This window comes from Gymnodraco acuticeps, unplaced genomic scaffold (genome assembly GCF_902827175.1).
Source record: "Gymnodraco acuticeps unplaced genomic scaffold, fGymAcu1.1, whole genome shotgun sequence".
NCBI classification, from domain to species: Eukaryota; Metazoa; Chordata; class Actinopteri; order Perciformes; family Bathydraconidae; genus Gymnodraco; species Gymnodraco acuticeps.
Genome location: NW_022991590.1, coordinates 116,969 through 143,766, shown reverse-complemented (window position 1 = coordinate 143,766; position 26,798 = coordinate 116,969). Strand labels below are relative to the sequence as shown.

At 45.0% G+C, this 26,798-nt stretch overlaps 1 protein-coding gene across 1 annotated transcript in view; it reads left to right on the top strand.

Annotated features, from left to right (window-relative positions):
• The first annotated feature begins 11,783 nt into the window (after nucleotides 1-11,783).
• LOC117533915 (zinc finger protein 658B-like) overlaps nucleotides 11,784-26,798 on the top strand; it is a 114,149-nt gene continuing 99,134 nt past the window's right edge. The window contains exon 1 of the mRNA XM_034197954.1: nucleotides 11,784-12,196. Within this exon, the coding sequence (XP_034053845.1) occupies nucleotides 11,802-12,196 (395 nt within the window). The 5' untranslated portion in view covers nucleotides 11,784-11,801. The remainder of the gene's footprint in view (nucleotides 12,197-26,798) is intronic.

Here is a 26,798-nt window from a genome sequence, read left to right as displayed (position 1 = left end):
TGAGACCTAATAATACTAACACTGAAGTTCTGCCACTGTCTGTGTTTAAGTGGATGACATTAAAGACCTTTACAAGAGCAGTCTCAGTGCTGTGGTTTGGACGAAAGCCTGACTGGAACACATCGAAACAGTTATTTCAATGCAAGAAATTACTCAACTTTTTCAATGATTTTACCTAGAAATGGGAGGTTTGATATGGGCTTGTAATTGTTCATTACTGAAGCATCTAGATCAGGGGTGCCCAACCAGTCGATCGCGAGATGTGTCTAAAAATAGAACAACAACATTCTGTTTTATCGTTAATGTCCTGAAACATAATCTTCCTGTCCAGAATAATGCACTTGAACGCATCAAAGCTTTGTGATTGGCCGGCGTGACCCCATGTGTCGGGGCGTGGCTGGTGGGCATTGGGCAATATTTCGCTGACGTTGTCCGTGTCAACAGGAGTGACAGTCCTCACACACACAAGACCGCAATTATGGCAGAAGCAAAAAAGCCCAACATAGGCCTATATAATTTTCACTCCGAGTGGGAGGATGATTATTTTTGTATCTATTCCAATTCAAAGTCCATCTGTCTCATCTGCAATGCGAGCGTGGCTTTACCGAAGAAGGGTAATTTAGGAGCGGCATTTCAAAACAGTGCACAAACGCTACGAGACGGAATTCCCTCCTAACGGCCCGTTTACACTACAGGCGTCAAAAAATGCTTTCAACGCTTCGCCCATTCATTTGAATGGGGTGACGTAGGATATTTTCAAACTTCGCCGAACTGCATTGTGGGTAGCATGGCAAGGCCTTGCAAGCATCACGAGCGTCTATCAGCGTCAGAATGCTCAATGCTTGCTCGAAGCTGGCGTCAGCCAATCAAATCCCGTTTTTGCAATTCCCGCCAGTACAAGCGCTAGCCAATCAAACCGCGTGCAAGCTGGGAGAGCCAGACCACAGTTCATTTCCTCATATTATATATATATATATATATATATATATATAACGTCATATAATAAAAACTCAAGTTAGATACCGTTATTAATCAGCTGTAAGTTTTAGTTTGTTTGAACTTATTCATTATAATTATTGTACAAAATGGTATAAGAATGTAAACATTCAGATCTGTTCTGTTTAAATTGATTATAGTCTATTATCAATTCAGGTTAAGAAACTAGTGTTGCTTGCATCCTATTTTAAAGGCATTTCTTTTTATAATCGACTAAAATGTAACAAAAAAAGGGTTTGATTCTATTAATGTTGTCTTTTTTATTGCACGTTGGCAGCAGATTCCTGAGTAGCTTCAGATCTGAGTCGTCTTATTAGTAAGCCTCATTTATACTTTTGTAGCAACACTATTTTTATAGAATGGCAAAGAAAGGGTTCAGAGTCTTTTCTTTTGTTCCTGAGTCATATGTGGCAGCACTGTTCAATGTTTCTTGAAAACATGACCCACTGTAGTGACGTGTGAATGAACTCCAACTCTGTATCAACAACACTGTTGTGTAACTTCAGTTAAATACTTGTATGTGTGTAGATTAGAAAGAGGTAAGATAAAGGATCTGCAGTATTTTATGAAGTATTAATCGTACAAAGGTCAGTTTTAAACAAGTAGAAGTGTGTATGTACCTGGTAGGAGGCTGTCAGTAATGGCCAGAGCTTTCAGCATATTCCAACATCTCTGCAGCCAGCTGCTCCCTGAAAGTTTTCTGTGTGGCTTTGTCCTGCCGGGGTCAACCCTCATCTTGAACAGCTCCTTGTGGAGAAGGAAGCTGTTCTCCACGGCAATGTCCATAAAATGGAGAAAAAAAAGTCTTGTACCACTTCATTGTTTTGTGGAGAACGCTGTAGTACCCGATCAAAGCGTCAGACACATCCACGCCACCCATGCTTCGGTTGTAGTCTAACACAGCGTCAGGAACGGGAACAGTCTTAGTCTGCCACACACCAGCCTGTTTCACTTTCCGCTGGACAGTCTTTCCACTGAAGGCTGCATGCACTGTGGAGCACATGGTCACTTCACGGCTGTCCATCCACTTTATGAACAGGAGTTTGCCTTCCCTTATCCACCGCAGATCTCCCCTTTCAGCCTTTTTTGGTAGGCCATTCAACTCCGTCTGTGGGAAACCAATTCCATTTTTTCTAATGGTCCCACAACAGCCAATGTTTTTTGTGGACAAATCCCCAAATAGGGCAGGGCTTGTGTAGAAGTTGTCCACAAAGAGTGTGTAGCCCGCACCAAGCAGAGGGAGGGGCAGGAGGTAGGTCACGGAGGTGTAGCTGAGTCCCTGGCCTGAGAGGAACGCACTCTTCCCTGTGTACACAAAGAAGTTCCAGGTGTATGCCGTGGAGGAATCCGCCAGCACAAACAGTTTGTATCCCCACTTCGTTGGTTTATCTTTCATGTATTGTTTCATGCTGATGCAGGCATTTGAGGCGACCATCCTCTCATCTATTGAAATGTTCTGATAGGGCTGGAAATGGGCTTTGCAGGCATCAATGATGTCCGTGTACAGGGGCTTTATCTTGAAAAGTCTGTCATACTCAGCGGTGTTCCTTTTGCGATCGTTTTCCTTGTCTTCATCAGGGTTGCTCAGGTGCAGTGACCACATGATGGCTTCAAAACGGTCCCGGGACATTCTATCACCTGGGAATTGGAAGTTATATGGCCATTTCTTCCTCCAGTAGTCCGATCGGTTGTGAACGACGATGAGGCCTGAGAAAATGATGATGGACAGGAAAATATAGAAATCCCTCACAGTCAGCATTTTCCAAACATGCTTCTTTCCAGCCTGCAGTCTTTTCAGGGCGTTGGCGTTCGTGTTGGTAATGATTGTATGAACCACGGAAGCGCTAAAAAAAAGTCTGAAAAGAGGGGAGACCATGCTACAGTGGGGTCGAGCGTTGGGCCTGGGACCCTGGCTGGCGTGAAATGCAGTGGCTCTGGTGTTTGGTCATTCTCCTCTCTGTTGTGCCACCCGAGTTCTTCTTCTGTCGTTCTGGAAGAGAAAGAACTTCCTGGGTTTTACACATTTATCTGATGCTTTTCCTGGCTGAGGAGTGGGAGCCCCACCTCGGTTTTACAGATGTGTCTGACGCTGGTAGAAAGCAGACGATGGTAGCTTTGGAAGTGAGTGCTTTTTGGATGCAGGCTGAGTGGCCAATGTGCAGATCTCTTTCTAGTGAAAGGTGAGGCAGAAGTTGAGGAATGTGAGGGTGAGCCAGGTGTGGGCTGGGTGAAAGTAGACAATGGTGGGGGTCCAGAAGTCATTTCATCCTCATCTCCATCACTATGAAAACAAATGTGGAATAACAAAGAGATTAGATGAATTCCTGTAATTCCTGTTTCCTTGGCAGTAAACATGGCATTTTGAGTGTGTGAATGCAATACATTTAGTGACTATAGACGAACACTGGCCTATAGGCTACTTTTAGTAAATGTAACGGACAATAAACACTATTTGGTATTTTTGTAAATAACCCCTCTAATTCAAACATGCCATTTTGCGTGTGAATTTACATTACGTTGCATTTCATTTAGCAGACGCTTTTATTTACTATATGAATAATCGTACACCAAATAAATAAGTAATAGATAAAAACAGAGAGATTTCATACCTTTGCCGTGGTGGAATTTCGTCATCAGTCACAACGGTCCGGGTCCCGTTCTGGCTGCAGGAGATCCTCGTCGTCTGACTCAGAATCAACAGGTAACATATCTGCATCGCTGTCAACATTAGTCACAATTTCCAATGCCTGTAAAGTAGTAAGCATCTCTTTCCTGTGAGCCATTATTTGACAAAAGTCAAAGTACAGAAAAAGTCCTAAACGCAAATATAGTAATCTGCTCTGGTCTCTGCTGTCCGCTCTGTGCTCCGTGCGCTCTGGGTCCTGCTGCAAATCCTGCTTTACTCTGTAAACAATAAATGAAGTGGGCTGCGTAATGTTGTCACGCTGGCTGGCATTCTTTATACTTTACGCAGGACCATATCTCTGGAACCCATTGGTCGATTCGTGTGATTTACACCTTTTTCTTAACCATCAGAACCAATAGAATCGATGGGCAGTTCCCAAATCTACGTAAACATTACCATAGCGGACGTAATAGAGAAGCAAACGAAGCATATCTGAAAGTGCAAGCCTGGACGGCAATACTTTATACCCAGTATATTGCCATAAATATGATGATTGATTATCAGTAAAAAAATTCTACGTGACACAAAGACATTGGATTAACCTTGAGATGCGTTTTTATTCCGTTGAACACAACTTTTGATCACAAATCAAAAAAGGTAAGACGTAATTATTGTAATATTTTTGGAACCGGATGTTGTTTACTTTCTCTTTTCTGGCTGATAGCTCCAGGAATTCGAGGTCGGACAGTGATGACATTACATGTGTGGAATCTGTGGAGTCTCAGCTTTAAATCGTATATCTTGTTTGTGCAGTTAAGATAGTAATAAGGGCATTTCTACCGTGTGTTGTGTGTAAAAAAGCGTTAGCATTAGTTAGCATTGTTTCGCTCAATGCTAATTCAAAGGCTTGGTATTACTCTTGTTTTTTTTAGCTAACAATTGTTCTTATTGTCAGTTAGCGGAGTTTCTTACCTTTTAAAAGGGTATGACACATTAATAGTTTCATAAATGTTAAGAAGCCCTGAGACAAAAAAATAACTGTGGGAGGGGTCCACTGGGGGGACCTTCGGGCTTAACTGGTTAAGAGCGGTTTAATGACTGCAGTTTTCAGGGCCTGTGGAAAAACACCTGAGTGAAGAGACTTGTTTACTATATGAAGTAGATCTGAGGCCATGCAACGAAAAACATCTTTGAAAAATCCTGTTGGAATAATATCAAGGCAGCAGGAGGAGGATTTCAGAAGTTGAATAATGTCCTCTAGGTTTTTATCATTAATCTGATGGAGTTGTGTCATGATGTTTGAATTGATGTTAAGTGGAGATAGGGACAACACATTTGCTGTTCCTGATGCAGAGGCACTGACTGCTTGTCTGATGTTCTGAATTTTGTCAGTGAAAAAGGCAAAATCATTGCACGCCCTGGTGGATAGAAATTCAGAGGCTACTGACACTGGGGGGTTAGTTAGTCTGTCCGACGGTAGCAAACAAGGCACGTGCGTTGTTTTTGTTTTTGGTAATGATGTCAGAGAAGAACGATTGTCGTGCGTTTTTCAATTCCAAATTATAAAGGCCAAGTCTCTCTTTATAGATTTCAAAGTGAACCTGGAGATTTGTTTTTCGCCACCTGCGTTCAGCTTTTCGACATTCTCTTTTTTCTGTTTTCACGGTCATGGCCTTTCTCCATGGAGATATTTTCCCAGTCACTTCCTTTACCTTATCTCATTTACTGAGATGTTGGCAGGGGCAAGTGTGGAAGAAAAATTCTGAGTAAACATTTCCCTAGTATTTTCAGTTAAATATCGCTTTGTGGTTACCTCTTTGTGAACATTTTTGTGAACAGAAATAGAGCTCTCAAAGAAAACACAGGAATGGTCAGAGAGTGCAACATCAGTCACCACAACCTTAGAGATATTCAAACCCTTTGAGATAATTAAGTCCAGAGTGTGCCCCTTATTGTGCGTGGGCTCCGTCACATGCTGAGTCAGTCCATAGCTATCAAGAACACAAAACAGTTCTTTAGCCCCTCTGTCCTGGGGGTTGTCAACATGGATGTTAAAATCACCAACAATGACAAGACGGTCAAAGTCAATACACACTATAGACAGCAGTTCAGTAAAGTCATCAAAAAAGCTTGCACAGTATTTGGGTGGTCTATAGATATTTAGGAACAGAGCTCGAGAGGAGCATTGCAGCTGAAGGGCCACATATTCAAAAGAATCAAAGTTCCCATACGATGTCTTCCTGCATTGAAGGGAATCATTGAACAGAATAGCAACTCCACCCCCTTTCTTATGCATTCTTTCCTGACTCATAAAACTAAAGTTGGGAGGGGTTGATTCGATAAGAACAGCTGCACTGTTATTTTGTTCAATCCAAGTTTCCGTTAAAAACATAAAATCGAGATTGTGCTCAGTGATAAAATCATTGATTAAAAATGTTTTTCCTGCCAAAGACCTGACATTTAATAAAGCTAGTTTAAGTTTGTTAAACACACTATCAGTCATGTTTTTTGTAACAAGCTGTGGCTGACATGGAATCACTGCTAAATTAGATACACTCACACAAACGTTTGAGCGCTTCCTGTTTCTATGATTCACCGCTCTTAATCTATTACCTATCAACACAGATATCGGCAAAGCTACAGGCAGGCAGGGCCCCGACATGTCCTGGAAAGAGTTGAGAGTACCATACGCCCTTGAGCCTGGACCCAGCAGATATCAGTTTGCAGCGTTTTGTACACACACATCCCTATCAGGCTTTGAAGGGGAGGGAGGACCCACCACCCTGCTCCTCTCATCATAGGAGGGCAAGGTGAGGGCTACACTCTAGAAAGGGGGGTTTGGAAATCTGCTTCCATCTTCCTTGTATTGTTTTGGTTTGGATGATTGTGGTAGGCATGGTGATGAAGCCGGGGGAGATGGTGCGCATCTCTGCTTCGCTGTCTGACAGTGAATGCACTGATAGTGGAGGGGTCCATGTCAGTGATTGCATAGTCTACTACAGTGGTTCTCACATGGGGGTACGCGGACCCCTAGGGGTACGTTGGAGTACTGCAGGGGGTACGTGAGATTTATTTTTATGTTAATGAAGAAAAAAAAAAACAATTTTAGGAAATGTAAGGAAGTTTGAGCAGTGTGGGTTTTATATTAACAGAGTTACACATATTTCAAAACGCGAAGTGTAAAACTGCAGTGGCCTTCCTGTCACTGAGAATAACAAAGATCCTCAGTGAAGCTCAAGCCCATGTTTCTCACTAAATTGTAAGTACAACTTATTAAACAGATCAGTTCAATGCAGCTAATGTCGTCTCTGTGTTATTGCATGATGTTAAAATTGGTTTGCCATGAATTTAGTGATGGATTGTAAACATTTGAAATGTAGCATTTAAGTGTTTCTCAGTTACAAGGTTGTTGTTTTAATAAATCAGACACCGATGGTGCAGCGCTGTGCTGTACCTCTTTATATAGGCATTTCTTCCCTAACAAATTGTTTTTGTGCTGATCTGGGGGTACGTGGCTGAATTTCTTTTTCAAAGGGGGAACATTACTGAAAAAAGTTTGAGAATCACTGATCTACTACACTAGACCCTAGAGCTGAGGAGTATGTGAACCTCCCTAAAGAGTCCCCTCTGAACCTCCCGTTCACTATGTACAGGCCTAAGGCCCGACAGAGATGCACTATCTCTTTGCCATTCTTATTGATTTCAGAGTCGAGGCTGTTCCGATGGCTGACGGTTGGTGTGGTAAACAGGGGGGGCTCACCAAATACATGGTGGCTGCCCTGTGGGTCTATGACATCAGGTTCAATTCCTGTCCGTCCGTTCAGATCTCCAGTTAGAAGCACATTTCCCTGGGCCTGAAAATAGGCGATTTCTGAATGAAGAGTTTCAAAAATGTCTTCTTCAAAATAAGGAGAATCTACTGGGGGTATATAAATAGCACACACGTATAGATTCCTGTCAGTTATGCCCAGGCTTTGATCTAACCTTAGCCAAATGTGTGATTTACCTTGTTTTACTACTGAGATCTGACGGCAAAGATCTCCTTTATACCTCACCAAGATCCCTCCCGATGTTCTGCCCTGCGTATGTTTTTTGATTTTATAGAGGGCACCATGACTTCATTATAACCTGGAGGACAGTGAGTGAGCAGATCACCATGTTTCTGTTCATATAGTTGGATCAACATCTTTGATAGATTCTAAGGACTTTTTTCACTCTTAACCTCAAAGGTTGAGGAGTGGAGTCCCTGAATATTCCAACAGCTTATGTTACGTTCCCTTCTAAATCTAGGGGGTACAAAGGGAAGTAACAACACACAAGGATGACCAAGCACGACAAAAAGGAGAGAAAACCCGATCTCTGAGTAACGAACAAGTCGTTTCATGAACAAAACGGGAACACGGCTCACCAGCCAACTTGCAAAACAAATCTAGCTACAAAAATATATACTGGAGACATGGACACCACGCTGCACACATCCAGCCCGGGGAGAAGGGGAGAGCGACAGCAACCTTCCTCCTGTCCTATATGGAGGCCCTGATTGAGGATTGGGAGCACCTGGGGAGAGGCTGCACCTGGGGAGAGGCTGCACCTGGGGACAATCAGGCTGCACCTGGGGAGAGGCTGCACCTGGGGACAATCAGGCTGCACCTGGGGAGTCAGAGGGAGAGAGAGAAAAACACACACACGACCACACAAACACTACGGCACGTAACAGCTTATATGAAATTAACGCATCACTTTTTCCAAAAACAATCAAAATGAACTTGTATAGTGAGACGAATATATATATATATAATAAATACTCTTGTGGTTTTTTTTAGCTAATTGGTCATATTGTCAGTTAGCGGAGGTGTGTGTGTGTGTGTGTGTGTGTGTGTGTGTGTGTGTGTGTGTGTGTGTGTGTGTGTGTGTGTGTGTGTGTGTGTGTGTGTGTGTGTGTGTGTGTGTGTGTGTGTGTGTGTGTGTGTGTGTGTGTGTGTGTGTGTGTGTGTGTGTGTGTGTGTGTGTGTGTGTGTGTGTGTGTGTGTGTGTGTGTGTGTGTGTGTGTGTGTGTGTGTGTGTGTGTGTGTGTGTGTGTGTGTGTGTGTGTGTGTGTGTGTGTGTGTGTGTGTGTGTGTGTGTGTCAAACGGGAAACGACCAGATTGGATTTGGTATCTTTGTTACCGGTGGTTTTATTTATGACTGAAACTAAGTAAAATGATGTACACACAGATTGGCCCAACAACGGGTCAATCTGTCACTATATAACAACACAAGGGGTCTCCAAAAGAGAGTTGCCCCGCTACACAAAGAAAAACAAATCTCACTACTAAAGTGGAAACAAACAATAAACAAAACGGGACTGTGGAAACACACAGCTGGTGCGGGTCGACAGGTGCTAACCAACCTGGATCTAAGCAGTATACACACACACAAAATCCCTACGCTAACACAGAACCCGACGACACACTGCTACTCAGTGTGCTCGCCTAGAACCCTACTACAGACACTGCTAATCAGTGGAGCTAATACAAAAGACACACGCTAAATCTCAGAATTCACAGAATGAAGGCTTATCACAAGGATAGGGTTGAGGCATCTGACACAAAATACAGAGCCTCCCGACTGTTGTCCGTGCTCAGTCTTTATACTCCTCCCCCGGATGACGTGGCAGAAGCGAGCAGGGGTTGGGCGACGTCAGAGATGGGGACTCGAGTTTGTGACTCGGACTCGAGTCGCACTTAAGTCGCACACACAGAGACTTCAGACTTGACTTGGACTCCTGCTCAAAAGACTTCGGACTCGACTTGGACTCGTGTTTTGGGACTCGTGAACAATCATTGTGTTTTCTATTTTTGGCGTATTAAAGGTGGGGTAGGTAAGTTTGAGAAACCGGCTCGAGATCGCTAGAATTTGAAAATACACAACCGGAGAAAATCTGCCACTTCCTCTCAGAGCCCCTCCTCCAACACACACGAACGCGCACATGACCAATGAGGGCACGAGATAAGTTTGTGCCCCGATGGAGGCTGACAGGCAGGTAGGCCATCCAGTTACTTTAGCCGGGCCGGCTATCGGGATGTTAAGAGCATTCCATGGAATATAACAAAAAGTGTATCTCGAGCCGGTTTCTCAAACTTACCTACCCCACCTTTAACATTAACATCATGGTCAGTCACATTAACGCATATGGACGGTTAGCAAACATGTTTAGCTCAGCATCAGCTATGTAATGTGAACTTAGCTTGCTACTAGCTTTGTAACTGAATATTTGAAAAGATGAGTGAATGTTTGCTTGTCACACTTGTTTGCGTTGAGTGGCGTTGACATCCAACTCTTGACATGACATAAAAAAGGTCGGTAACGTTAATCATTATGTTCCGCTGCCACCATCTACTGGCTAACGTTAAACGTAGAAAAATACATAGTTACATACATAAATACATCTGTCGGTTTATAGGCAGGTTACTGGTTTATTGTTGACCACGTAACGTTAATGTTACAGGTTTATCAGGTTACCATTACACTGGGTTTGAGTGAGAGGATAGAGGAATATGTTTATTCATAGTAGACTTAAAAGATGTCATTAGAGACCCAGTGTAATTCAACAATACGGTTGCAGAGGTCACATTTTAACATTTTTGTCCACTGGCCAAATGGCTAGCCTAGTGAATGTTGAAATGTTACCAGCCACTCAATAGATTGCCATTGTTATTTGTGGCTGGTGCGTGCAACATACAGAACCAGCCACTTGCATGATTTACCAGCATCTGGCTGGTAAATGGTGTTAATGGTAGATATCTCTTTTGGAACAGGTCATGTTTTAATATCACCAGTTCAGTATATTTCAGATAATATTGCAGCAATAGTTTTTTAGTTGCAAATGGCACAGAACAAATGTTTACTTTGAAGTACTTTTAACACAGTTTCCCTGCGGGGGATTCATAAAGTATTTGTGATACTGATTTCTGATTCTGAAGTGTTTTGCTTATAAGTTGTTTGCATTTAGCTAAAGTGTGATGTTTGGCCTCACATTGCATTGCAATAGCCTGTTTAAAGTGATCATATAACAAACAACTAATCAGTACTGATACTGTATGCTAATAGATATAGGAGTGATAATAATACAGTAAATGCATTTGAATGTCTTAGATATAGCTGTGCAGTATTCTTAACAGACTGGATAGCAGCAGACAATAGAAGGCTTATTACAACCAGAAGAGACATGAGACTTTTATTTTTTAGAGACTTGACTTGGACTCGTGACCAAAGACTTGAGACTTGATCAAGTCTCACCCCACAAAGACTTGAGACTTGACTTGGACTCGTGACCAAAGACTTGAGACTTGACTTGGACTTGCAAAAAAAGACTTGTGAACATCTCTGGGCGACGTCTCTCCAATCCCCGCGGATGTTGAGCGGTCCGGACGGCCAATGACAGCAGAGGAACTGCACAGCTCATTTACATACACAAACAGCCTTAAGCTCACAAGGTGTGTGTGTGTGTGTGTGTGTGTGTGTGTGTGTGTGTGTGTGTGTGTGTGGTGTGTGTGTGTGTGTGTGTGTGTGGTGTGTGTGTGTGTGTGTGTGTGTGTGTGTGTGTGTGTGTGTGTGTGTGTGTGTGTGTGTGTGTGTGTGTGTGTGTGTGTGTGTGTGTTGTGTGTGTGTGTGTGTGTGTGTGTGTGTGTGTGTGTGTGTGTGTGTGTGTGTGTGTGTGTGTGTGTGTGTGTGTGTGTGTGTGTGTGTGTGTGTGTGTGTGTGTGTGTGTGTGTGTGTGTGTGTGTTGACTTTTCGTACAATGTCCTGTGTGTGTGCTGCTAAAGTCAGTGCTCGGCGAAATGTCGCTCCTCTGTTTTCATTTAAATGCATGCATTAATCGCGTTAAAATAATTAGTGGCGTTCATTTTTTTTGTTATTAACTCGTTAACTTGACAGCCCTAGTATTTATGCTTTTTAGATTAACTTTCTCTCTTTCTCTGTCCGTCTGTTCTAGAAACCGAAAGGAAAAGAGAGATGTCACAGCTGTCAGCAATGTGACAAATCCTTTACAACATCTGGAACTTTAAAGCGCCACCTGCTTATTCACACAGGAGAAAAAACCGTTCAGCTGTGATGAGTGTGGGACAACTTTCGCTCAATCAAGTCATCTCAAATCACATCAACGTATTCATACAGGAGAAAAACCGTTCAGCTGTGATGAGTGTGGGACAACTTTCGCTCGATCAAGTCATCTCAAATCACATCAACTTATTCATACAGGAGAAAAACCGTTCAGCTGTGAAGAGTGTGGGACAACTTTCGCTCGATCAGGTGCTCTCATATCACATCAACGTATTCACTCAGGAGAAAAAACCGTTCAGCTGTGAAGAGTGTGGGACAACTTTCGCTCAATCAGGTAATCTCAAAATACATCACCGTATTCATACAGGAGAAAAACCGTACTGGTGTGAAGAGTGTGGGAAAACTTTCACTACATCAGGTAATCTCAAAATACATCACCGTATTCATACAGGAGAAAAACCGTACTGGTGTGAAGAGTGTGGGACAACTTTCGCTCAATCAAGTCATCTCAAAATACATCAACGTATTCATCCAGGAGAAAAACCATAGTGGTGTGAAGAGTGTGGGAAAACTTTTTCTCAAAGTATTCACCTTTTAAAGTCCATGAGCGAATGCACACTGCATTGTTTTTGAAGAACTATGAGAGCCAAGCCAGCTGTTTCCTCCTCCTGATGTCCTGAGAGCTGTAGTTATATGTTAAGAGTCTTTCTGAATTGAAGTATCATTGAAATAAAGCTTATTTCATTCAAATGTGTCTTTTCTTCAGTGAGATATCTTTATGGATTTCCTTATGACTCGAGAGTCTGATTTTAAAAGTGTTTTAATATTTCTGAGTCTGACTCAAGCAACTTAAATGTTTGCTTTTGGGCAAAGTCATCTGAACATTGTGTACTGTGCAAGTAATGTGGCACTCTACCTTTGTCCATATATTTAGATAAACAAATTAATCACCATTCAATAATTCATATTTCACGACTCACTGTTACTGTAGCACTGACCACTTTATTGTATAAAGTGCATTCAATTGAAAACACCAGTGGTAGTTAAATGATGTACATCAAAGTATTTACATATAATAAATAGATAATTAACGCCTACAATATCAGAGAAATTTGAATGTAACAATTGCACTGATGGCTCTGTGTTTTGTCACCAATATTATATTTTAGTTGGCACTGCCTCCACGGCTATGGTTATGGCATGATAGGAACTGCTCTGTATTCCTAAAGTTTGACCTTTCTGGCAAAATATTTAATTGATTGAGTATAAATGATGGCAACAGCATAAACTAAGGTAAACACAGGTACAAAAGCTCAAGTGGATACAAATCAGATGCTTTGAAATACATTCACTTTTGTAGATCCCAGGATTTATTTGTCATCAGCAGGTATGAATCAAATGTTAGGAGACTTCTTGTAAACTAACATTTGTTGTTATGCAAGTCAACAACAACGAGATCTCACTCCACTGCAGAAGAAGAACAGGAATGATCCAGCTATTGAACCCAGTTGGATTCTTTAGGACTTTTCCTGAGCAACCATTCACCTTCATTGACTCAGTATAAAGGATGGCAACAGCAACAACATAAACACAGGTAAAAAAGCTCAAGTGGATACACATCAGATGTACAATTATGTACAGGGAGGCTGTGGCGCAGTGCGTTGGTGTTGGGATCAGGGGAGCACAGGTTCAAACCCCACTGCAGTCAGCATGTCGTTGTGTCCCTGGGACACTTCACCCCACAGTATTGAGTATGTAAGTCGCTTTGGATAAAACCGTCGAACATGTAATGTACATAAAACAATTTACATTAATGACGTATATATATTTACAATATACATAACATTACATTGCATTTAGCTGACGCTTTTATCCAAAGCGACTTACAATAAGTGCGTTCGACCAACAAAATACAACTTGAAGAAAACAGAATCATATAAGTACATCAGGCTTCATAGAGCAAAAACATTTCAAGTGCTACTCAACTGGCTTTAGATAAGCCAGTCCTTTATTAGTATAAAAGTGCTTCGTTAATAGTTCTATCGCTCGAAGTGGAGTCGAAAGAGATGAGTTTTCAGTTTGCGCCGGAAGATGTGCAAGCTATCTGCCGTCCTGATGTCAATGGGGAACTCATTCCACCATCCTGGAGCCAGGACAGCAAACCCACGTGTTTTCGCTGGATGGGAACTTGGGTCCCCCTCGCAGCGAGGGCGCAGCGAGTCGTTTGGCTGATGCAGAGCGTAGTGCACGCGCTGGGGTGTACGGTTTAACCATGTCCTGGATGTACGAAGGGCCAGATCCATTCGCAGCATGGTAAGCAAGTACCAGTGTCTTGAAGTGGATTCTAGCAGTTACCGGAAGCCAGTGAAGGGAGCGGAGGAGCGGAGTAGGTGTGGGAACATTTAGGAAGGTTGAAGACCAGACGAGCCGCTGCATTCTGGATGAGCTGCAGAGGTCGGATGGCACATGCAGGTAGACCAGCCAGGAGGGAGTTGCAGTAGTCTAGGCGTGAGATGACGAGAGCCTGGACCAGAACCTGAGTGCGCTTTCTGTGTCAGCTGGGGACGTAACTTCCTGATGTTGTAAAGCGTGTATCTGCAGCAACGGGTTGTAGCAGCGATGTTTGCAGTGAAGGACAGGTTGTTATCTAGGGTCACACCCAGATTCCTTGCAGTCTGAGTCGGGGAAACAACTGAGGTGCCGATGTTGATTGTTAGGTCAAGAGTGGGACAATCTTTTCCCGGAAGGAAGAGCAGCTCAGTCTTGTCAAGGTTGAGCTTGAGGTGGTGAGCAGACATCCACTGAGAGATGTCCGCTAGAGAAGCAGAGATACGTGCGACGACCTGGGTCTCTGAGCGGGGAAAGGACAGAATTAATTGGGTGTCGTCAGCGTAGCAGTGGTAAGAAAAACCATGCGGGCTAATGACAGATCAGAGCGAGTTTGTGTACAGGGAGAAGAGGAGGGGACCAAGAACAGAGCCCTGAGGGACCCCTGTAGTTAATTGACAAGGGTCGGACTCAGACCCTCTCCAAGTCACCCTGTAGGTACGGTCTTTCAGGTATGAGGTGAGGATGGAATGTGCAGAGCCTGAAACTCCAAGTTTTTGGAGAGTGCGAAGGAGGATCTGATGATTCACCGTGTCGGATGCAGCAGACAGGTCCAACAGGATGATGACAGAGGAGAGGGATGCAGTTTTGGCAGTGTGCAGTTCCTCCGTGACAGCAATGAGAGCGGTTTCTGTGGAGTGACCTGCCTATATACATAATACATATAAAACTCAACATGAAAAATAAAAATGATAACACAGCAAGTTGAAAAATATTTAAATGACTATTTACAATATTTACATAGCAGCTGTAACATGTTGGTAACTGTTGTAAACTGTGTTCTCTAGACACTTTGATGGAGACATCTTCTTCACAGGGCAGAAGACTTTGCGCCTGTACTTTTTGTGCCCCTGGGTGGGTTGGCCACAGCACGTGCACAACGGCAGCTTTTGAACACGGGACACTTTGGCTCCTACTCCCGAGGGCTCGTCCATCCCCTTGCGCTTGTCAAGCGTGGACCTTGCCCAGGATGAGGGAATGCACTCGAGAGTAGTGGGGACAGACACATCAGCAGACGGGGTTGCCTGAATGGCAGGCAGTAAGGGCATTGAGGAGGGGCTAGCAATGGCTGGGGTTGGCTGACTGGCAGGCAGGATGGGGCCAGGGAAAAGGGAGGGCACAGGTCTGGCAATGGTACTGGTGGCAGGCAGTATGGGACGTCCAGCAATGGCAGGCACGATGGGCCTCGTGGAGGGGCCAGCAATCACCGGGTTGCTGTGGATGGAGAGGGGGAGGGCAAAGGGCTGGGGTTGGTGGCCGTGGCACAGCTGGCAGTGATATCTGAGGGTGTGAGAGAGGCATGATCATGTCCCTCCTTCCCTTCAATGACTTGGTCCCTGCCGTGCTGGGTGTCGGCACGTGCTGCATCAGTGGGTAGTCTGGTGGAGGGAGGACTGCTGGCTGGTGTGGCGCTGGAGGCAAGTGGGCAGAGGAAACGGAAGTGGTCTTTGAGAGCATCGACTGGCTGGTTGGTCGCACGCAGGTTGAGGAGGCATTCTTGAGCGCAGATAAAGTCACGCACCGTCTTAATGTTTATCTTTGGCAGCGGAAAGCCTGCTTGAGACAAGACGGGATCGTCCACCAAAACCCGGTGCTGGATCCTCTCGTACGCCTTCAAGATAGTGGTCTTCTCTGGGCTTGTGCGAGAACCCTGTGGTGACTTCAACCACAGCAGTTTCACCAGCGTGTACATAAGCATGTTGTGCATTGCACTAATGTCCTGTTGTGCTGGTGTGTAGGCGATCGGCCTTACTGGAGTGCAATTGCGAGGGACGCCATTGGACCGAATCTTTAGGAAAAGAAAAATGAAATTTGATGGGAGGGGACACTTTCAGATCATTTACATATTGACAGAATGCCAATGAGGATATTGGCTCCCTCGTGTGGTCGTAGTGTGATGTGAACACCTTGATGTTGTTGTCGTCAATCAATCAGTTGATATAGTATACTAGGTCTATTTTCAACAAATGTATTAATAAGAGAGCACCTTGCATTTAATTGATAGCATCACTGTTTTCTGTCATTAATTGTATTATTATTAAAGTATATCATTGGATTTATTCCCATTACTGTTTATTCCCATTACTGTAGTTTTCAATCAGATGTGAGAATTATTTCTTCTCCCTAATGACATTTATTTACATGTCACTTCTATCTTTCTAAAGGCACAGACTTGTTTTGTGTTATATGTATATTTGTACACACATAATTCATGTTATTTATTCATTAATGTACTTATTGTTTCTCTCTCTCTCTCTCTAGGTCGTCCTCAGACGAGCCCTCCATCATCGCTTCCAGTCATCCCGGTTCTCCATACATCTGGCCAGTTCATTGGTACTTTGTGCTCCTGCGTCGTTCTTGAGTACGGCCACGTATGTTTGTGCGGGACGTCCTCGTGACCATTGAAATAAAGCTTATTTCATTCAAATGTGTCTTTTCTTCAGTGAGATATCTTTATGGATTTCCTTATGACTTGAGAGTCTGATTAAAGTGGTTTAATATTTCTGAGTCTGACTCAAGCAACTTAAGTGTTTGCTTTTGGGCAGTCATCTGAACATTGTGTACTGTGCAAGTAATGTGGCACTCTACCTTTGTCCCTATATTTAGATAAACAAATGAATCCCCATTATTCCATTCAATAATTCATATTTTGTTATGTACATACAAGTATTTACATATAATAAATAGATAATTAAAGCCTATAATATCAGATACATTTGAATGTAACAATTGCACTGATGGCTCTGTGTTTTGTCACCAATATTATATTTTAGTTGGCACTGCCTCCACGGCTATGGTTATGGCATGATAAGAACTGCTCTGTATTCCTAAAGTTTGACCTTTCTGGCAAAATATTTAATTGATTGAGTATAAATGATGGCAACAGCATAAACTAAGGTAAACACAGGTACAAAAGCTCAAGTGGATACAAATCAGATGCTTTGAAACACATTCACTTTTGTAGATCCCAGGATTTATTTGTCATCAGCAGGTATGAATCAAATGTTAGGGGACTTCTTGTAAACTAACATTTGTTGTTATGCAAGTCAACAACAACGAGATCTCACTCCACTGCAGACGAAGAACAGGAATGATCCAGCTATTGAACCCAGTTGGATTCTTTAGGACTTTTCCTGAGCAACCATTCACCTTCATTGACTCAGTATAAAGGATGGCAACAGCAACAACATAAACACAGGTAAAAAAGCTAAAGTGGATACACATCAGATGTACAATTATGTACAGGGAGGCTGTGGCGCAGTGCATTGGTTTTGGGATCAGGGGAGCACAGGTTCAAACCCCACTGCCGTCAGCATGTTGGGACACTTCACCCCACAGTATTGAGTATGTAAGTCGCTTTGGATAAAAGCGTCTAACAAGTAACATGTACATAAAAGTATTTACATTAATGAGGTATATATAAATGAAAAGTATTTACAATATACATAATAAATATAAAACTCAACATGAAAATATAAAAATGATAACACAGCAAGTTTAAAAACAATTAAATTACTATTTACAATATTTACATAACAACAGCTGTAAAATGTTTGTAACTGTTGTAAACTGTGTTCTTCTCCAGACCCTTTGAAGAAGACATCCTCTTCACAGGGCAGAAGACCTTGCGCCTGTACTTGTTGTGCCCCTGAGTGGGTTGGCCACAGCACGTGCACGACGGCAGCTTTTGAACCCGGGACACTTTGGCTCCTACTCCCGAGGGCTCGTCTGTCGCCTTGAGCTTGTATAGCGTGGACCTCGCCCAGGATGCAGGACTGCACTCTGTAGGCATTGTCATTGTCGGGGGGACGGACGCACCCAGACCAGCCTGTGTGGCAGGCATTGAGGAGGGGCCAGCAATGGCTGGGGTTGGCTGACTGGCAGGCGGCAGGATGGGGCCAGGGAAAAGGGAGGGCACGGGTGGTCTGGCGACGGTACTTGTGGCAGGCAGTATGGGACGTCCAGCAGGCACGATGGGCCTTGTGGAGGGGCCAGCAATCGCCCGGGTTGCTGCGGATGGAGAGGGGGAGGGCAAAGGTCTGGGGGCTGGGGTCGGTCTTACCGACTGTGGCCGTGGCAGTGACACAGGTGGCGGCAGTGATGTCTGAGGGTGTGACAGAGGATCATGTCCCTCCTTCCCTTCAACAATTTTGTCCCTGCCGTACTGGGTGTGGGCACATACTGCATCAGGGGGTAGTCTGGTGGAGGGAGGACTGCTGGCTGGTGTGGGGCTGGAGGCAAGTCGGCAGAGGAAACCGAAGTGGTCTTGGACAGCATCGCAGGTTGAGGAGGCGCTCTTAAGCCCGGATGAAGTCCCGCACCGTCTTGACGTTGATCTTCGGCAGAGGAAAGCCAGCTTTGCAGAGGATCGGGTCGTCCACCAAAACCCGGTGCTGGATCCTCTCGTACGCCTTTAAGACGGTGGTCTTCTCGGGGCTCGTGCGCGAACCCTGCGGCGACCTCAGCCACAGCAGTTTGACCAACGTGTACATCAGCCTATTGTTTTGCGCGCTAATGTCTTGCCGTGCCGGTGCATAGCGTATGCCCATTTTCACACGCTGTATGACAGCAGCATCAACGAGGTTGTGGCGCTTAGTGCGGCAGTACAGGGTGTTGCCCCAGTGCGTCCTGTACAACTCGTTGAACTGCTGCTGCCGTTTGTCGTGGTCCTCCACTTTGGTCCAGGCAACCAGGATCGCGTTCCTCTGCTCGGTGACAAGGGACAGCTTGTCATCTACGAGCCCAATGTCCACCAGCAGCGAGCAGAACCTCTCCAACTGCTGGAAGCCGGGAAGAGGGTTTTGACTGCAGGCATCCTCCTGTTAAAGAAATGACATGGAAAATGTGGGAAGTTGAAATGGATACATTGACCACTGATACAGTGCATTTTAATTTCATTCTAGAAGACACCAAGTCACTTACAAAAGCGGGCGGGTTGACACTGGAGGTTTAGTCTGTGACGAGTGTGATGTGGGGCAGGATGGCATCCAGCACATGGTCTCCCTCACAATGTGACTCCCCGTCGCTCTGGTACCTCGGGATCTGGAGTAGGCTGCCCGGGCTGAACCACCTCCTCGTCTGGACCGGGGCCATCGTGGATGATGTCCTCCCGTGAAAAGGGCCCAGATTCGGATTCACCATGCTCTGGCTGAAGAGGGATTCCAACCCCAGCAGCTCGTGGGAATCCACCTCAGCGGGGGCCCGGAGATTCTCCTCTACAGTCTCTCCAAACAGCTGCTGACAGCGGGTGTTGAGCCGGTGGATGAGAGGCGCTGAGTAGGTCCTGTGACGCCGTCCCTTGCCACCAAACACTGCGTCGGAGCTCCTGTCGCAGTTCCACCGTGCGATGCCACTGATCAGGTAAACCTGATATAGCCGTGCTGCACAATGGGGACCTGAGAAGAGGAGGGCAGCAGAGTAACGGAAAGCTTTTATTGTTGTGTAAATGTTAGTGTTTTATTGTTTACACCAAATCCATCATTAGATGCAACACAAAAGAAAAGAGATGGGCAGGCAACGTGTGCCATCTACAGATCAGCTTAGATATGTTGGTTATTACTGAGCTTGGGAAATGCTTATCTGCATCCTGGAATAACACGTAGGACAATTTTGAAGCGTACCTTATTTGTATGCACAGGCCAATTGAAAGGATTAATGTTCTCCTATTTGACATGTTCTATTTCAAGAGGATTCATTTGCTTTTAATTCCAACTGCTTTCCAGTTCCTACGCTTTTTGAAATTGTGCTTTTTATTATTAGACGTGTATATTGTGTACTACTTGTGTACCTGGGATCATGTGAGGCAGAGACTTGTGGAATCCCTCCAGGCTGTTGCTTCCATGCAGAGTTTTGTAGTAGGGCAGGTCCACACCGTTGATGGTTGTGGTACGGGCCACCCTATACATAATCATCCCTGGTGGATCCTGGATGCACTCCAGGTGTCTCTGCTGCCCGACCCACATCTCATCAATGGCTCCTGTAAAGGCACATATACATACAGTTTGTTTTTCTCACTTTATATGCTACATCATCATCTGTATTGAAGCTGCAATAATGTTTTTGTATGAGATCCTACCAGGTGTTTTAAAGAGGCTCACTCCACTCTGGTCCAGCCCAGCCGGGCCCTTCAGCTCCTCGATGGCCAGGTGGATGAGCCGGAACGTTTCCTGGGCTCCGAGCGTGACCCTCCGCACGTGGTGTTGCACCTGCTGCCTGGTGACGTACAGGCGGACGACATCCTGTTCCGACACGGACCTGAATGTGTCCGGGTCCTTGGCTCTGACGGCCTCGATCAGCAGCTCCAGATCGGTGCGGTTGTAGGCCAACACTGCCCCGGCCAGAGCGGACTTGAACATGGCGTACTTGCTGTGCGCGTCTGTTCGGATGGCTGCGTCAAACCGGTGGATCCACTGAAAGATGTCCAGGCGCACAACCATACCACCGTCGAACCACTCCTGGAACATTGTCTCCACGGCGGAAGGGGCCTTAGCACGACAACACCCACGGTCAATGTACAGGATCTTAGGGACCGGTTGATTGGCCAGCCGGAACCTTTCCATCACTCCACGGCACATGGGTTGCAGCTTCTGTGCAGACTCCTCACAAGTCAGTACAAAAGAAACAATCTGTGAGTACTCCTTGCCGATGTTGGTAAACCACTCGGCCGAGCCACGTCCCTGCCCAGACAGCTTCTTCCCCACCTGAAATGTATTTAGAATAAATGAATTATTATTATTATTTAAAGGAAGCACAATGTGGTAACTTGTGATAGATTGTCATTATATGTAACATCATCATTTGTGTGATAATTGTATATGATTTGCATCATACAGTAAAGAATTATGTTTTGATTTACATACTTTCTTGGTGGAATCCATCTTCATCACCGTGCCAAAAGTGGAGAGGATCTGGCTCCGGTAATCCTGCACATTGTTCGCCTCTGCCAGCAGGAAGGCATGGCGCAAGAGCCGCGCTGCGGGGAGCTGTTTTTGGGCAGGTGGAGCCTGGAATGTCTGCCTCATTGCAGAGACGATCCCTCCGGGTGCAGCTATGCTCATTAGGAGTGTGGTGTACAGGTCCTTGCGATTCAGGTACTCCTCAACATGGTTCTCCTGTACCTGCCGCCACACCTTCTCCATAGTGTTCCCTTCGGTCCTGTCCCTCAGAAGGCGCACGACATTCCTGTCTACGCCACGCCTGTAAGTAGAGTCACAATTGATATTGTAAGGTTGATTTGAGTGAAAAAAAAATTAAATGCACACATTATAGCATAGTTTGGTATAGAATGTGAAATACACACATGGTGGTAAGGAGGGCAGGAAAGATGGCTTGGTGAGCCTCGCTGAGCTGGGATAGGATGGCGTTATCCCACGCAAGCCACCGGCCCACTGACACACCCTCTTTGCTCCTGGCTGCCTTGGTACAGGGTCCACAGGACAGGACCTCTGTGATCACTGTGTACCAGCCGGACACATCGCAGATGAGACGTACCTATAAAATACACATGGAAATTAAAATGAAGGCCAGCATAAAACTTTCAGTGCCCATTTCATACATAGAAACACATTTTCAACTGTATAGTAATGTCAGAGAATTTAGACCTTGGAGTGGAAGCCAGACTTGGAGAGGTGCACATTTCTCCCACTGCCGACAGTTTTCTCCCCGCGGACACTTCAGCGAGTACCTCCACACGCCGACAGGGCGCCACACAAAGACCCGGCTCCTAAAGAACAGTTGTGGAGTAGGAAGACCACCCCCGACAAAGCCAGGAGGTTCCGGGGGATAAAATCATATACGGTCAGATTTCATCACCCGTCGCCTCTTGATCTGACCTTTGATGTCCTTGTAGGTCTGTATGGGGGTAAACAGCCCTCTCTCTGTGTCCTCTTTGAGCCAGGATATGTCGGCAGATGGGATGCCACCAGGGTTCTCCCACAAACGCACCCAGCCCTCTAGATCGACCTGTAACACGCATAACATAGAATACATTAGAGACTTATAGGGTAAGAAGTTATGGTATAACATTATTTAATTAAGCAATTTTCCACTAGTACAACTATCTTTACTTCTGCGTCACTCGGGTGAGATGCCATCGGAAGGTCACAAGCCGTGGATGTCGAAGGGGACATATCTGGGTCAGCAGGGGCTGCAGGCTGCACAGGAGTGACTTCTGGGGTTTTTGGATGATGGCTAGCAGAGGTTTTGTGCCTTGATGTTTGCTTCTTTGCCTTCACAGCAGCAGAAGCAGGCTGGACAGCAGGAGCAGGCTGGACAGCAGGAGCAGGCTGGACAGCAGCAGGCTGGACAGCAGGAGCAGGCTGGACAGCAGCAGGCTGGACAGCAGGAGCAGGCTGGACAGCAGGAGCAGCAGCAGCAGGCTGGACAGCAGGAGCAGCAGGCGCAGGCTGGACAGCAGGAGCAGGCTGGACAGCAGGCGCAGGCTGGACAGCAGGCGCAGGCTGGACAGCAGGAGCAGGCTGGACAACAGGCGCAGGCTGGACAGCAGCAGGCTGGACAGCAGGAGCAGGCTGGACAGCAGGAGCAGCAGCAGCAGGCTGGACAGCAGGAGCAGGCTGGACAGCAGGAGCAGGCTGGACAGCAGGAGCAGCAGCAGCAGGCTGGACAGCAGGAGCAGGCTGGACAGCAGGAGCAGCAGCAGCAGGCCGGGCGGCAGAAGCAGGCCGGGCGGCAGCAGCTTCGGGCCCGACAGCAGAGCCTCCAGGTCGATAAGCAGTTTCTCTGGGCCTTCTCTTGAGCATATCTAAAAATGTACCAAACAAAGCACATTTGAATTAGGATTATTGTTTTTTTACATGTTTTCTTTCATATATTAACTGTGTCTCACTTGCCTTCTTCCACAGCCTGGCTCGCAGCTACCAGGTCAGCATCATTCCCTGGCCACGAGGATCTGCATTCTCGTCTGAGGTTAGTGAAAACAAAATAAAACACATTTAGCAGAGGAGTGCTTCAAATATCAGTAGTTTGAACAGTTGTTATCGATATGACAGTATGATGTGACCATGATTTTCAACTCTTCCTGTGTGATAACACATGATATAATCAATGAAACACTTACTTGTTCCTTGTCCTTTATGTATTTCCAGAACCTCTTTAACGGCACGCTGGTAATGTGGGTCACTGGGGTGTTCAACCACCTCTTTACAGAACTATATGCCTTCTGTATCCTTTCCCTCTGGACATCACTGAATTTCTCAGGGCTGTCCTTTTGGGATTGGTACTGGGCATAAACTTCCCACACCTCCAGAAAGGTGCTGCTCTCAAATCCCTTTTGGCCATAGATGCACCTGTCCACATTGGCCTCGAGGAGACAGGAGACTTGTGGGAAGCTCTCTGCATAATGTGTGAGGAAGTCTTTTACCCACCGGTTCCCCACATCTCCCTTCCGGTGTGGGTCTTCCACTTCTGCTTTGTGCTTATCAAGCAGACTGCAATAATAAACATCCATTTAGTGTCATCATCATAATAGCACTGCAATTGTGATGAGGAGAAAAGGAACTTTGTAAAGATGAGTACTAAACTTTTATAATAGCCATGGTTTAACACAATACATATTCATTATAATCGTGACAACAAAAATGGTATTCAAATACTTAGCAAACAATTGCATTAAATATAATATACTTACAACTTTATGTAGCCCACGTCATTTGCCACTAGCCAGTGAAACGGTGCGTTCAAATACTTGCCAAATGGCAAGACCAGCATTCCCAGGCACTGCTGGCGTGAGGGCTTATGGGTCCCTTTGGCTCGAAGGAGCTTCTCTGCTTTGGCCATGGCAGTGGCCTCACTGAGCAGCTCCACCGGAGGTGTGGGAAAAGCCTTTCCCTTATCCCTATAGCAACGGGCCTCTTTCGATGGCACCGCAACAGCCTGCTGTCGATCCCCTGGAGCTTGGGGATTGAGGATGCGGAGAAAGTGGTGTCGCCATCTCTGGTTCTCACTGTAATGCCTGACAGCATAGACAAACACAACATACAGAACTTGTATACCAAAACATGTTTTTATGAGGTAATTGATACCCTAACATTGGTTATACCAGATAGATAGATACTTTATTACTATCCCAAATTGGGACATTCTTATGTTAGCACTGTGTTCAGGCATTAAAACGCTGGAATAAAGTATTGACACAATTACATTTGAATAAAAGAAACAGCAAATAATATAGGCTATACACGTGCAGTATAAAACACATCAACAGTAGAGAAGACATGTCACAAATAATACACGTTTATACTTGTACTTTCTATTATTATGTATCAATGTGTGGTATATGTATGTATTTATACACGATATTCTGTTTTTGAATGCAAAATAGAAGGTCGAGGGACATGAATAACGTCAAGTTAATATCATTAAAACGATCAAAGTGATAACGTGACACGGACTGTACTATCAATTGTTAGAGTAATGTAACGGTAAACACAAGCAGTAATGAGCTGGTTAACCCGAGATTAGATTATATAATGACAGAAAGTGAGCCTTAAACTCTAGTGGGTAACGTTATAGCATATCAATCTAGAGTTTAACGGAGGTTTCATTGAGCGCTGCTAACCTTTGATTGATTGAGAAGTGTATGAACAGCTTGTATATTGGGTACAGTACAGTACAGCTCAAAACATACAATTGTTAAGGGGATGCAGACCAGAGAAAGACTTTCGTCTTGTTTACATCAGGGTCCCCCATTTCCAATTCATCATGTCATTTAAGACATATAAGACATACAGATGGCTTATTTACAATTTTCATTTTAGATTTCGTTCTAATACATCCTAACCGGACATTTAAGACATACCAAGTCTACAGATATACAGTTAGTAACAGAGTCTAAAATGCGAGTATATACATAGATGGGGGGGGGGAAGCTGTCCATTGAACGACAGGTTGAGATTTGTACCATTACCGGGGCCAGTTTTGCAATGCTCTCCCCCGAAGGTGCTCTTTAAGAGAGGTTTTGAAGGTAAGTATAGTTTTACTTTCCTTTACAGTTGTGGGAAGAGCGTTCCACCTTGATGTGGCATCATTGCGAAACGTGTATTCCCCCTTTTTTGTGCCAAATCTGGGTTTCACGTGATTTGTGGAGCTCCCTCTGGTGTTATGATCATGGTATTCCTTGACCTTTGGGAAGCATGTTGACATGTACATGGGTACCATAGAGGTGTAGTGGATCTTGTAGACCAGGCCCATTGCAAGTAGCTGTACTCTGTCGTCTACTCTAAGCCATCCTAGGTTGTCAAAGTGGGCAGAGGTGAGGTGGGTTCTAGATGAAAGGTCAAGCAGTAGTCTGACCAGTTTATTTTGCGATGTTTGAAGTTTTATTTTTAGCGCCTTGGAGGTGCTATGGTACCATGACGTGCAAGCATAGTCATAGTACCCTTGAATGAGTGCTCCTGCCAGAGTTTTCAGGGTGTTCTTGTTTACCAGAGAGGAGATCCGGTAGAGGAATCTAGTTCTTTGATTGACTTTTTTTATTACATTGGATGCCATTTTGTCACAGGAGAGGTTTGCCTCAAGAATAGATCCTAGGTATGTAATTTCCTTCTTACTTGTGACAATAATGTCGCCCACTGTAACTGAGAAGTCGTCGGATTTGCTGAGATTATGTTTCGAACCGAAGAGAATGGACTCTGTTTTACCCAGGTGTAATGATAATTTATTATCAGCGAGCCAGGTGCAGATTCTGCCGAGCTCGGAGCTGAGGGTTTTTTCAACCTGCAACCTGTTCCTGTCAGAGACCAGCAGGGCTGAGTCGTCCGCGAACAGGAACAAGTTGCAGTCACATGCTGATGACATGTCGTTTACATAAATTAGGAACAGTAACGGACCTAATATGCTTCCTTGTGGAACACCACAGCTCACTGGGAGAGGGGGGGGGGGGGGTGCAGAGTACCGTTTACCTCCACCATCTGTTCTCTCCCCTCCAGGTAGGATTGCATCCAGCTCACCGATAGTTTATCAAAACCAATTGCTTTTAGCTTGTCAATCAGAATGGGGTGATTGACAGTGTCGAAAGCCTTTTGTAGGTCCAGCATCACCATGCCGCAGTACTTGCCCTCGTCCACCTCTTGTTTGATGTGGTCGCTCAAATAAAGAAGGCATGTGTCAGTGGAGTGGGATGTTCTAAAGCCAGATTGAAATTCATAGATTAGTTTCTTTTCCGCGAGGTACTTTTCGACCTGTTCATATACTATTTTTTCCATGACTTTCGAGATGGAGGTAAGTATAGAAACAGGGCGGTAGTTGCCTGGGTCCAATTTGCTGCCCTTTCTGTGCAGGGGGGTTACTCTTGCAATTTTGAAGTCTTTGGGTACGTGTCCCTGTTTTATGGAGAGGTTAATTATGTGAGCTATGACTGGTGAGATGGCGGTTGCTGTGTCTCTGAGGAATTTGGAGGGGATATTGTCGTGGCCAGTGGCCTTGTTAGGTTGGAGGGCGCTCAGTTTAATGAGTACCTCTGCTGTTGTTACCCTTGCTAGACTGAAATCATCTTTGCGTACCCCTAGG